This window comes from Nematolebias whitei, chromosome 12 (assembly GCF_014905685.2).
Source record: "Nematolebias whitei isolate Nwh7 chromosome 12, NemWhi1, whole genome shotgun sequence".
Classification (NCBI taxonomy): domain Eukaryota; kingdom Metazoa; phylum Chordata; class Actinopteri; order Cyprinodontiformes; family Rivulidae; genus Nematolebias; species Nematolebias whitei.
Genome location: NC_056509.1, coordinates 35,481,913 through 35,495,339, shown reverse-complemented (window position 1 = coordinate 35,495,339; position 13,427 = coordinate 35,481,913). Strand labels below are relative to the sequence as shown.

The window sequence follows — 13,427 nt, the reverse complement described above, 5'->3', positions numbered from 1 at the left end:
GTACGCTGTGCCGTACGCTGTGCCGTACGCTGTGCCGTACGCTGTGCAGTAGTCCCTCGCTACTTCAGGGTTCGTTTATCGCGGACTTTCACTATTGCGGTTTTTCAAAATACGAGTGGACATGACACACAATTGGCTGATTGATGGATGAGCCGCATGATCAGCATTGCACTTTTATTTTAAATGAATTATTTTAAATTATTTAGCACCTGCTGCACATTTGTGTAGCCCAGAGATGCAGAAAAAGCTTCCTCCTGCAGCTCTGTGCAGCCCTTACTGCTGCAGGATAAACTTCCTGCTGCAGCTGATCAGCTGTTCTCTGTGCAGAGCATAGAAATGGGCGTGGCCAAGAGCACTTGCAGGTGGCAGAGAGCAACGGAGGCAGGGAGCTGAAATCATGACATTCTGTGCTCTTTTAGAGCGTTTAGAGTTTAGAAACATTGTTTAGAATATTGCAAGAATGTGGGATGGGTTTAAAATGCATATATATACAGTATATATATATTTTAAATTGTGAATATTAATTAATTAATATTAATATTTTTAAATACTAAAATAAACTACTACTTACTACTTGTACTACTATTTCTACTTCACAGTTTTTCACTTATCGCGGGTCTTCAGTGTACGGATCCCCCGCGATACATGAGGGACCACTGTAATCTGTTTTGCTAAACACTGCAAATATTAACCCATTAAGACGTGATGCAGTGTGTTTATTTTCTGTTTCCTGTGTGTAAAGGACACCATTATGTCATTAATGAGTTAAATTATTTATCAGATCTGGTGATTTTTATATTGAATCCATTATCTGAAGCCAGCTCCGCTTTAATGCTTTTATTTTGTTGTTGTTGTTGCAGGTGACAAAGACTGACCTGGAGCAGCGTCATTCTCAGCTGGAGGACATTTTCACCTTGGCACAGAACATTAAAAACAAAACCTCTAACCTTGACGTCCGCACATCCATCACTGAGAAATGTAAATTCAAAGTTGGAAGACTATATTTAGCTTTTATTTCCTCTTACAATAGAAAAGAGTGTCTAAAAATAAACCACTTTTGGTTATTAAGGTGTCTTTTCTTCCTGTAGTGGAGAAAGTACGCAGCCAGTGGGACAGCACTCAGCACGGTGTTGAAGCTCGACTCCAGCAGCTGGATAATATGATTGTCCACAGCGACCAGTGGGAGGAGAAGAGGAAGGAGGTGAAGGCCCTTATTGCAAACAACGAAGGACATCTCCACAACCTGCTGCAGCATCCTAGCGATCCCCTGACAAAGCAGCTTGAAGACTGCAAGGTTAGGGCAGATTAATTTTGACTTTTTACCCCACTGTGTCTGCAGCTTCTTGTACCTGAGGTCATTTGTTGTGATTTTGTGTCCTTGTATGGTAGACATGACATGTACTCCAATGAATATTTCCTAATGGGAACAAAAATCCAAACTTGGCTTCAGTTTATCAGAGGTCTTTAGAACAGCCGTCTAAGTTTGCACAAGTTAGGAATGAATAAATCACTCCTCTGAGGTTTCACTTTGAACCTTAGAGATGTTCATTTACCCATATCATCCCACATTAGATTAATTGAGTGTCAGGAAACTAATTCTGTCTCTTAAATCTGTTTAAGATGTTACTGCTGCCAAACACTAGAGGGCAACTGAGTTTAACACATCCAAGATGCTACAAGAACTCACGCACGCCCACACACACACACAGAGATCTCCTGATTTTATCCTGGAGAATAAGTGTCTATTTAAACTGAGAAGCTTACATTTTATTTAAAGATGGAAGTTCTGCGACGATAATTTTACAAGTCATTTCCCATTTCAAAGTTTATAATAATAAAGATTTAGTTTCTATTTAACCTTCTTGATTAGGTTGGGTTTAAACAGAATTAGGAAGCTGAGCAGTAGAATAACAAATGTCTGTTTGTTTGGTAGGTATTTAGTGTTAAACGTCAAGAACTGGCCTCATTTTTTTTACAATCAGTGATTGTTACAAATGACCCCCTGCCCTTTTATGTTTGTCTGTCCATCCGTCCGTCCATCCATCATCTTCCTCTTCTTCCTTTTCGGGTCGCGGGTGTCGCTGGTGCCCATATCCAGCTATCACTGTGTGAGACGCAGGGGACACCCTGGGCAGGTCGCAAGTCCATCACAGGGACACATAGAGACAAACAACCATTCACTTTCTCACTCGTCTAGGGACAATTTAGAGTTACCAATCAGCCTAACATGCATGTTTTTGGTCTGTGGGAGGAAACCAGAGTACCTGGAGAAAACCCACGCATGCACGGAGAGAACATGCAAACTCCACCCAGAAAGGTCCCTGGCCAGGTTTTGATTCGGTCACCTTCTCGCTAAGAGGCAACAGCTCTACCAACTGTACCACTGTGCCGCCCCCTTGTCTGTCACCAGTTAAAATTATATGAATGACCCCTCCACCACAGCCACCTGACACTCACCCCATTAGCATAAAGGGTGAACAAAAGACAAGGAGAGCCAGTGAGTGCAGTAGTCAGTAAATCACAGAATACCTGTCAAGATAGAGCAAGAAAATGAGTAAATAGACGGGGAAAACAAAATAAATAAAAAGCCTTACACACTCATAAAAAAAAAAATCACCCAACTCTTCATTTTTTTTCTACTTGGGCAGTTCCACTTCACTTCAAACTTGGGTTTTCCACCAGAGGTCTGGGAGTTTGAGGGTTCTGTTCAGTATCTTAGATGTTCCTCGGACTTCTGGGATCTGTTGGAGCCACTCTTCCAGTTTGGGGGTCACAGCACCAAGTTCTCCAATGACCACTGGGACTACTGATGCTTTGACTCCAGAACTTCTGTATTTCCTCTTTCAGTCCTTTGTGTTTCTCCAGCTTCTCATGCTTCTTCTTTCTGTTGTTGCAGTCACTTGGGATTTCTCCGTCTATCACCACTGCCTTCTTTAGCTTGTCAACAATGTCCGGTTGCTTAACCATCACCTGTTTGTCTGCATCTGGAAGTCCCACAGTATCTTAGCCTTACCATTCTCCATCACCCTTGGTTGCTTCTCCCATTTTGACTGTGGGACCTCCAGTCCAGTCCATACTTACTAATTATTGTTAAATTTCAAACAATTTTAGCGTTTAGCACAATAATTTCTGAGACAATTAATCTCCCAGCAAAATGCATTATCATGACAGGTCTATTGGTTTGCTTGTTTAATGTACTGTACTTACTTAATTACTGACTAGCTGACCTACTATTATTATTTTAAGAAAATTACGACCTCTAATCCAGCTTGTATAAACGGAGGAGCTGCATATTTCCTGTTTATAAGTATTAGCCTCCAGGCCAACAAAGTTGTGATTGCTGTTAAGTCCTTTTTAGCCGGACAGAGAGCAAGTGAAGTAGGAAACGACCTAAACAAGGCAGTTAAGGCATTTGGAGGCATTTTAATTTATAGAAGGGGTTGTCCACTCTCATTGAGGAGAGAAATGCTCTTTATTATCTTTGCATGCAAATCTAAAAACTATTATTGCAAAAAAATGAAGAAAATAAATAGCAAAAAGTAACAAATTGGAACTGATAAACACATGAACTTCCTTCAGAGTGACTCATAATGCTCACACTGATTCACATCTGAGATATTTTTAGCCTCATTGGTCCGATGTCACAGCACTGTTTGCTTTACAGGAGGTTTTCCAAACTCTGGGTCGAGACCAGGTCACGGTTACAGCCTTCACTGAGCTGTCCAATCACCTTTTACGAGAATATTCTTCAGATGACACCAGGAGGATCAAAGAGGTCACAGAGACGCACATTGCTGCCTGGAACAGCATCAACTGCAGGTGCGTACAAACTCACCTGCCTGTTCTCAAAACTACAGTCTGCCACTGTTTTCTAACACGTTTGACATGCTCATGTTTGCAGGGTGAATGATCGTCGCAACCAGCTGGATGGTGAGCTGAAGGGAGTCCAGGTGTCTCTCAGGGAGCTGGAGTCTTTCCTCAGATGGCTCCAGGAGGCAGAGACGACAGTCACTGTCCTGTCTGACGCCTCTCAAAAGGAAAATCTGTCTCAAGACTCCGCCCATATGAAGGAGCTGAGAAAACAACTGGAGGTAGGGCTGGAAAGTGGCAGACATACCATGTCTGTGTGTGGAATGCATGCACAGGTGCTTACCTATTATCTCAGTGTCATCCTTCATATCCGTCGCTAGCTGAACCGAAGCTGCAGTGTGTGTGCATCTCTGTGCACGCCGTTAGTTAAAGGTGCGTGGATAAAAGGGCGTTCAAAGGGCTTGTGGCTCATTGATCTCCTTGTCCTGTGCAGCTTAGGTAATCAGTCTGGGTGTGTTTTCTCCTCCTCTGACTCGTTTGTCATTTACTCAGACCTTCCCTTTGGGATCATCTGACACACATCTTATACTTTGTGTAACAGCGTAATCCCACAGTTTTATTATTATTATTTTTTTATCCAAGTCTTTCAGCGGATAATAAAAGGAACAAATCTTTCAGAACAGAAAATAAAACTACCATTTAACCTCTTAATTTCAAAATAGCTCAAAGTCTAATGGAAAATGGCCCTTAATATTTGTATTTATGGTTGCACATATTTTTAGTTGTAGCAAGCTTTTGTTTTCATATGCCCATGACATTGTCCACAACCATCCATAACATAGTTTTTTGTGGTAAACGTGTTCAATAAACCACCGAGTTTTATTTTAGGCTTCGTCAAAAACTTGCGATAATGTCCCACCAACAGAGTGTTTCTGAATTGGTTGTCGCTCGCAGTCTGTCTTTATCCTCGTTTTGTTTCATCACTGGATGTGGTTGAGACTTGACGGATGGGAGTCAGGAATAGAATCTGGGTTAATGAAGCAGAGACAGATGTTAAACCACAGATGATGAACGTTAACATTGCGAGTCGACTGCTTCGCCACGGTTCAGTGTTTAGTTACTTTAATTACTTTTTTTTTTTTTTTTTGCTCTAGGCCTTTATCGTTCTGACTGCCGCTTCCATATTAAACGTACGAGTGGTGGAAAGTAGTCAGGAAATGACAAATGTGAGGCTTTAACTGAAATTCACTAAAAAATGACGAGGCTGATAGAATTACACTCCCTCTGAGGCTGTTATCATTGAAACTCTGGTAGCAAGACTCACCAAGTAGTATCTTAGGAAATATTCTTGGTTTTCTAGCAAAGTTGGATTAAATATGTGCTTAAATGAGATAAGGTTAACTAGGCCTGTCGCAATAAACAATAAATCAATTAATCGCACGATAAATTAAAATGATCAACCTCATTTTCATTTATCGGCTGTATCGTTTCTTCGTGTCTGTCTCTTTCTACTGAAGACACTGAATGACAAAAGGTTCAACTCCAGTGCTCTTCACTGACCCTTCCCTTACACTTTAAAATCTGTTTTAATGATCCAAAATCACATTTTTGGATCGTTAAAAGCAGCTAAGCTGAGAAGCTAAGCTACAAGCTAAGCTAACAGGCCGACCTTGGGGGGAAAAAAACCTCCGTCTTGTCGAAGCTCCAAAATTCACGGTTAAAACTTGTGCCTTTGTGTAAAAAGTTGTTTTTCTCTGGAAAAAGAAGCTGAGAACTTGTTTACTGATTTTTTAAATTAAAATCTTTGTTTGACAAATGCTATGCTAAAGAGCTCAAACCACACAGAGCATCTGCCATTTTGAGAACCGAAAAAAGTAAGGAGAGACAGCCCATGTCACGTCAAGGGGCCTCCTTCCCATTTTTCTTAGAGACATGCTGCTCGTTTCCTCACTATCCATCTTTTTGCTCAAACTGTCTTATTCTGCCATCCAGCGATCATAAAAGATACTACACACAAAAATTAACAAACATTTCTTCTAACATTTGACAATTACCATATATTGTAAAATTTCAAACAATACTATCGTTTATCAAAATATTTTCAGAGACAATTAATTGCCCAGCAAAATTTGTTATCATGACAGGCCTAAGGTTAACTGAGCCCAACAGATGGAAATAAAGAGGTTTAGAGGTTGGGATTGAGATTTGTTATACTTTTTATGTTTTTTTTTCTTGATGTCAAGACTTGACTTGGGTGCAGACTTGGAAGTTAGGTTCTGTATATGTCACTTAAAACCAGCAAATAAAGTGTGCTGAAGTTGAGTTCTGAAGCTGCTGTTGGTGTTTGATCATAGATTTTGCCTCACTTAAATCCTTTAAAAAAAAAAGAAGCCAAATTTGTTTAGTTGTATTTCAAATATTTTTTACAGCCCTAGTGCAGGATTTAGGTTCAGTATGTTTGTAATCTCGTGGTGACACAAGAGATTATGTGACAGATTTCCGTAGATGTCGCCTTGTAATTTGCTTCGTTTCGTAAATCGCTCCCATTCTTTCCTTTTGCAATTATCCTCCACAGCCTGGAACATCAAATCAAGTACCCAAGTATAAATGCATACTCCACCTCATTTTCTTTCATTTCATGGTATGTAATGGTATATTATGTTGCTGTGGCTGGCATGTGGATATTGATGCGCAGTAGCTCCATCATGCCCAGGCGTCATGGAAGGTACTGAAATGATAGTTTCCAGCAGGAATGTGCAAAGGTGGCACACAGCTTGGAGAGGTGATTTTTATTGAGCTTGACAATGTGCGTTTAGCTCAGGGTGTTGGTTGACGTGTTTGTGTGTTGAAACGGCTGGAACATACTCTTCATTTTGTTATGATCTAGTTATGCCAGTATCATTTAGTCAGGACCAACAGTACATTTAGTTTCATATGAAGCATTCGAGTCAGTACTCTGGAAAGAGTGCAGTAGAATCTCCATTTACACGTTTTTAAACAGAGCGCTTTAATTAGCTCTAATTAGCACTGGATGTGTGCAGTCATGTAGGTAAATTACCATTATGCAAGTATTTATTTATGGCTGTGCTTTTTTTGTGTGCTCCTTTTGTGTTTCTTTTCATGTCTCCAAACTAAGGCAGTCACATTCTTTTTGTAGTATTAAAATCACTGCGTCTGTCCGGGAGAGTCAGTTCAAGCAGACACAATAATTATAGAGACAAGTCTGTGTCACGCCTGCTCGTCCTCACTTCAGATGAATGGCTCTTGTTTTGCTGTTTTGGAGAGAGCTTTTGTCTGTTTAAAAAATAAATGAAATTCAAATAAATTCAGAGAAAGCAAAGGTATGTTGGAAACACTGACCTGTGTAAGTGGCACCATGACTCTGCAGAGGCCCACTGGCTGATATATGTGCATCTCTGCTAGAAATGCACCAATAAGAGTTTTTTCTTTGAATTGGCTGATTCAGATGTCCGATTGTAGCCTGATTTAAACGATTTCAAGCTTTTTTTTAAAGAACTATAGCACCACATCAGTTTTATCTAGCTGTCACTTGAACACTACAGTACAAATATCTTTCTACCGTAGTTTCTGCCATGAACGTTGCTCCACCCTATAAGTCGCATCAGTCCAAATATTTCTAATAAAGTGGAAAAATCTACAAATACATCGCTTTGCCGTATATTATGTGTCACCGCTGACAACCTGGAAATATGGGCCGGTTTTGTGCCAAAAATCGATTGGCTGCCAAATGGCGGCTGCAGAGTTGACTTTAACAAGAATTTAACAAGATTAACACTCAAAAACAATTATTTGTTTGCTTGGCATTATAGCAAAGATGTGTCTCAGTTGAACTTTTACTTAATAAATGCACTTTAATGGTCAAATTAGCTGCATTTCGTTGGGGCGGCGCAACGAAATGAAGCTGATTTGACGGTTGCTCCAGGCGAGCTGTACAAAGGTGGGAGGCTGTGGCAAGCCGATTGTGTCGTTAATAGCCACTTTTACCTATTACATGATACAACGCCATGCCATTCTACTCTGCTACCATCTAGCAGCTGAAATATGGTAGTGTTCAGTATTTTCAGTCAGAATGAAATGAAAACGGTCATATCTCAGCCAAGATTGGTTTATAAATATGGGAAAAATCCATAAATACGTCGCTTCAGCATGTAAGTTGCAGGGCATGCAAATTATGCAAAAAAACCCACAACTTATTGGTGAAAAAATATGGTACATTTTAAAGGTATTGCATAAAGCTAACTTTGAGACTTGGAGCTTTCTTCACTCTGTAAATATCTGAGCAGCATTTGCAAGAGTCCCCAAAATCTCTTGAAACGTTCACAAGGATTCCCAGTTTCCTCATGTGAGTCACAGAAACTCATGCAATTTTTGAACATGTAAAAAAAAAAAAACATGACAAATTTTCTCACAAAACAGAGTTGTTGCAGGCATCTCAAACCCTTCCCTGTTTAGAGTGTTTTTACACCTGAATGGGAGCTCTTCTCTGACAGAAAACACTCAAAACCACATTGATGAGAATTAATAATTTTTGTAAAACTTTTCCAAATCTGCTTTTCTTGAGTTCAAAACTTTACTACAGGGAAATACATCGTAATTGTGGGGATGGCTGCCAAAGGAAGCTTGAAGAGAGCTAAGACAGGTACATTGTGGGTGGAGGTGGTTAACAAAAAAGCAGCCTCAGAGAGTAGTTTTGTAGGCTGTTAAGCAGAAAAATAGTCTATTATTTTCAAATAATTGTTTGTTTAAAATGTGGCCAAATAGCTTGCTGGTTGCTTGGTCATTTCAGCAGGACTGCATTAGAAAATTAGTTAATTTTCCATCTCCAACCATTGCAGCCCCCTGACAAAATACCATCAGCTATGATGTGTTCACTGACTATAATTTAAAAAAAAAAAAAAAAAAGTGTCTGTCCAGGTTTAAAATCAGCTGATTGATGATTTAGTGCATCCTAATCTAATAAACAATTTACCTGGTTGGTATAATGTTTCTGTTGCTTTACTTTCAACACACATGTAGATGTAGCTGTTCCTGACATGGCTTTAAAGACACAAGAAGCCTTTGATTTATTTATGGCCTCATTCTTTTACCTCCTCTCCTCTCGCTGTGCTTTTCTCCCACTTTTTCTTCATTTTCAGTTAATCTGACACAGCATAAGAAGCAGCACATGCTCTGTCTTTCTGACACAGATAATAAAGTTTCAAAGTAGGACAAGGCACTTTTTGTGTTTATTTTTTTATATGTTTTTTTTTCTCTGCAATTATAGTCTTTTTGTAATAATATCCTCGGTATTTGTCAACACAGACACCTGTGAAAATTAATATACAGTTGTAGTTTGGAGTTTATAGGTTTATGGTATAAATTGTAGTTCCTCGCATGGCCACTAGGGGCAGCTTAAACCTACTGCTCATCTTCAGAAACAGCCTGTTATCAAGATGAATTGTGTTTCTGTATAATCTGTTCATTACAAAAAAAAATAAAAAATAATGCAGGACTAATTTTATGTATACCAACTATAAACTTTTTAAATATTAATGCTTAAAATGATTTCTAGTAAGAGCAGAGCTACTTTAAGTGATGGACGGTGTTCTGGTCACAAACTAATGGATGTGCATTCTGTTACATTTTTCCAGGTTCATCCTTTTGCAGGTGAACTCTGCCTCCAAAAACCTGGTGACAATCAAATATTAGTTTAAAAACAAGTGGCTAATGATGTGGGGACCAGGCTCTTATTTTTAAAATGAACCGTCAGTGCGGGTGATTTAAAAGCCTTCAAACTCCTGAGCCAGTCAGGAGTTTTATGTCTAAGCTCCTGAAGTGTGCTAGCTCAGACTGCCAGCAAAGGGAATGAATGGACCTAATATTTCCAGGAACCACCTGAAATAGCCCCTCCTTCTTTGTAACTGTTGTGCGTCTGCATCTCATTTGTTCTCGCTCCATCTCTCCCCTCCTTCACTTTTATCTCTTTGTCTCATTCATCGATCTGTCTGTCGCCTGGCGTAATGTCACCCTCTCTTCACAGCAGAGACGTTGTCCGTCTTTTCTGCTGCTGCGTTTCGTCTCTGTCCCTTGTTGTTTTTTGCTTTCTGAATCGGAGACGGTAAAAAAAAAGAAAAAAGAAGTGAACCGGGTTTGAACACTCGTTTGGTGTCCAGTGCAACTCGTGCCTTTACTGGACTCTCTCTCTCCTCTCCTTTCCTCCCAGCTTGTCAGCACTTTTCACTCTTCTCTTCATCTCACTCTCCTCCTTCACTCTGCAGGGTGCCCGTCACAAGCGATTAGTTTAATTCTCCTCTGGTTCTGCGGTCGAGGTGCGCGCGTGAATGTCCGCGTGGAGGAGAAAGTGAGTGTCTCGTCTTTTGTCCGCTTCGCTTGCATCATCGTATGTGTGTGTGAGCGCACGCTGAGAGATGCGTTTCTGGAGAGAGAGAGACGAAGCGACGCCGCTCTAACTGTTTGGCATGTGCGTTTGTGACGAAGCGTGGGGGCATGCTGAGCTGAGTTGGGAGTGCGAGCGTGTCGTTTTCTCTTTCTCTCTGAGTTGTGCGTGCATCACATCAGCTTGGCTGGGGTCTGGTCGGCTGCTCGGGGAGAGGGAGAGCAATATGAGCGGGGTAGGGCAGTGCTAGCATGCGAATCAGGAGCAGGCTGCTGCAGACTTGTGGCACTCTTAAGATGATGGCCATGGTCCGGACTTCTCTCCAGAAAGTGGTGGTCTTCTTACACAGGCTCCAGAGGATGGCCATCTCCTCGCCGCGGTACCAGAAACTCTGTAAGGTACGTGGAGATCCCACCTGGAGAGCAGTTCATGCTTTTTAAATTTTCTTACAACGTTGGTGAAGTTTTGTTTTAATTTTCCATGATTGTATTAGGTATATTCTAACGGGTTTTGATGTAGCTTACTAGTCAGTTTGTGGTTTTGAGTTTGTTTTTTTATGCGTTTTCCTTGACTTTTAATTTCATCCCTCTTCACAAATCATGAAATGATCATAAAGTTTTCTGCCTCAGCTTTGTTCCTTCTTTCTCTTTAGTCTTTTTTATTCACAAACAAGCTCATATTATTTCAGATCCTGGTTCACTGTTAAGGTGTGTTTTTTTTTTTTTTTGACATCTTTCTGCAAATCCTGAAATATTTTGTAGCTTTTGGTTTGTTTGTGAGCGTGCATTGTGTTTGTCTTTTCACTGAATTTAGAAGCATAATTAAATATTGGTGCGGCTGTCAACAAAAGACCAATGCAAGCGAAAACGTATACATGCAGTATTTTTTTTTTTACGTGATATTTGCATTAGTTAAAGGAGAATGCTTCAATAAACCAATTGATTTTAATGTTGGATCCAATTGCCAATTGAGTGTTTTTATTGAAGTTATTCACTGACTTTGTCAGGGGGAGATAAATTTGGTCAGCTGAACAAGCTGCAGCTGCACATAGTCATTTTAAAAACCCTTACAGACTTTGTTTCTGCCTTTTGTTCAGCTGTATTGATTTCCCCGCAGAGAAAATGACCACTGATGTGTGCACTTCTTTTGTATCCCTGCAGATCATCACTAAACTGTTATGTCACACAACACCAACATGCTCTCAGATTAAGAGCACAGTGAGTGAACCAGCTGTTGATATTTGACTCTGCGCTGAAAAATAAAAGCCCACAAGCTTTAGCTTTAGAGGAGTTTAGCACTACTTTTACATTTTGAATTTAATCTATCTTTAGATCTGTTGCTGTGAAGTGCTCTGTATTTTTATTCTCTTAGTTGTTTGGTGGCCTTTTTTTTTAACAGATTGTGTTGGTGGGTAAAGTCTACCTGTAATTCTCTCTCTTACTGTTTACATCTATTAAAAAAAAGGTTGAATGAAGGAGTGAATAGAGAGTCGTTACAAAGACTAATCTGCCTGAAAGGCTTAAAGAAAACATTCAAAATCCCAAGCTTTTTTTTCTTTTTTGTTCTAAAATTGCTATAATTTCCAGCCTTTTTAACCAATTTTAAGAATTGATCCTATCTGTGACCCAATATGTGCAAATTAAAATCTTAATGAACTTTAGGGTTGCTCCTCTGGCTCCATTCGGCATCCATCGGAGCCCACCCTACCTGTATTGTGTCCCTACTGGTGGGAGGCATCAGTCTTTCTGCACCCAATTACCCACCCTTAGGTTGCATCAGTCACTCCAGCTTTGTTTGGCCTTCACCAGGGGAGAGCATCAGTAATGGCAGGATGGTCTTACCTCCCTGGGTGCCTTCACTGGCTGCCAGACTGGAACAGTAACTCACTGATGATGAATTTGCGGATTTGCACCAAGACTCATCTTCTTGGGTTTAGCCAATTTTTCTGTTTTAGGCAGCAGAGTTGCTGAAATAATGTTTTAACACTAGGCCTGTCACAATAAACAATAAATCAATTAATCACATGATAAATGAAAATTATCAACCTCGTTGTCATTTATCGGCTTTATCATTTCTTCGTCTCTCTCTTTCTACTGAAGACTCTGGATGACAAAAAACTCAACTCTGGTGCTCTTCACTGACCCTTCCCTTTCTCTTTAAAATCCATTTTATCTATCCAAAATCTCATTTTTGGATTGTTAAAAGCAACTAAGCTGAGAAGCTAAGCTACAAGCTAAGCTAACAGGCCGACCTCAGGGAAAAAAACCTCAGTCTCGTCGAAGCTCCAGATTTCACAGTTGAAACCCGTGCCTTCGTGTAGAAGGTTGTTTTTCTCTGCAAAAAGAAGCTGAGAACTTTACTGATTTTTATTTTTATTTTTAAGTTTTGTGTGTGAGCTTAAACCACACAGAGCATTCGCCATTTTGAGAACCGAAAAGAGACAGCCCATGTCACTTCAAGGGGCCTCCCTCCCATTTTTCTTAAAGACACGCTGCTCGCTCCCTCACTAACCATCCTTCGGTTCAAACAGTCTTATACTGCCACCCGGTGGTCATAAAAGGTACTACACTCCAAATAAATTGACCAACATTTCTTCCTAAATTTGACAATAATTACAAATTATTGTCAAATTTCGAGCAATGTTATCGTTTATCGCAATAATTTCTGAGACAATTAATTGGCCAGCAAAATTTGTTATTGTGACAGGCCTAATTAATACTACAGAAAGTTAGTAAAAACAACATATTTATTTTTTGCACACTCTTATTTGCTGATGTTTGTGATGTGTATGAGGGCTGAAGTGTACTCTCAGCAGGACTGGCCTGGCCTTAAATCTATCTACCCTACAAGAATCCTTGTAAAGTTCTGATTTCTTTATTTTGTCAGCTTTTGGCTTGGACTCGTTGCTCACCTGTCTTCTCTCCGTTAGCTTGTTTGCAAATTTCCAACAGAACGAGTCAATCGGTGAATGGTAGTGCTGAGTGGCATGCCTGTTTCATTTATAGTGAGCCTTGCAGAGGAGCCCTCGTAGCTCTGCTCCGTCTCTGTGCTTCAAATCAGAGGATTGGCTGAAAGGCCCACCGCTCTCCAGAGGAGTGTCCTCCTACTCTCATTACTGTGGCATTGGCTCTGTGTGAGTGTGTGAAACAAACAGCCCTGAATTCCTGATGCTCTCGTGCTTTTCCTTTTTCTGCCTTTTCAGCGACACTTGCTATAGCTT

The 13,427-nt window shown here is 40.2% G+C and overlaps 1 protein-coding gene across 1 annotated transcript in view; it reads left to right on the top strand.

Annotated features, from left to right (window-relative positions):
- The window catches only part of utrn (utrophin), a gene marked incomplete in the record, with an annotated part of 237,395 nt that overhangs the window by 78,998 nt on the left and 144,970 nt on the right, over window positions 1-13,427 (top strand). The window contains 4 exon segments of the mRNA XM_037685869.1: window positions 861-978; window positions 1,089-1,294; window positions 3,665-3,819; window positions 3,902-4,091. Coding sequence (XP_037541797.1) covers window positions 861-978; window positions 1,089-1,294; window positions 3,665-3,819; window positions 3,902-4,091 — 669 coding nt within the window.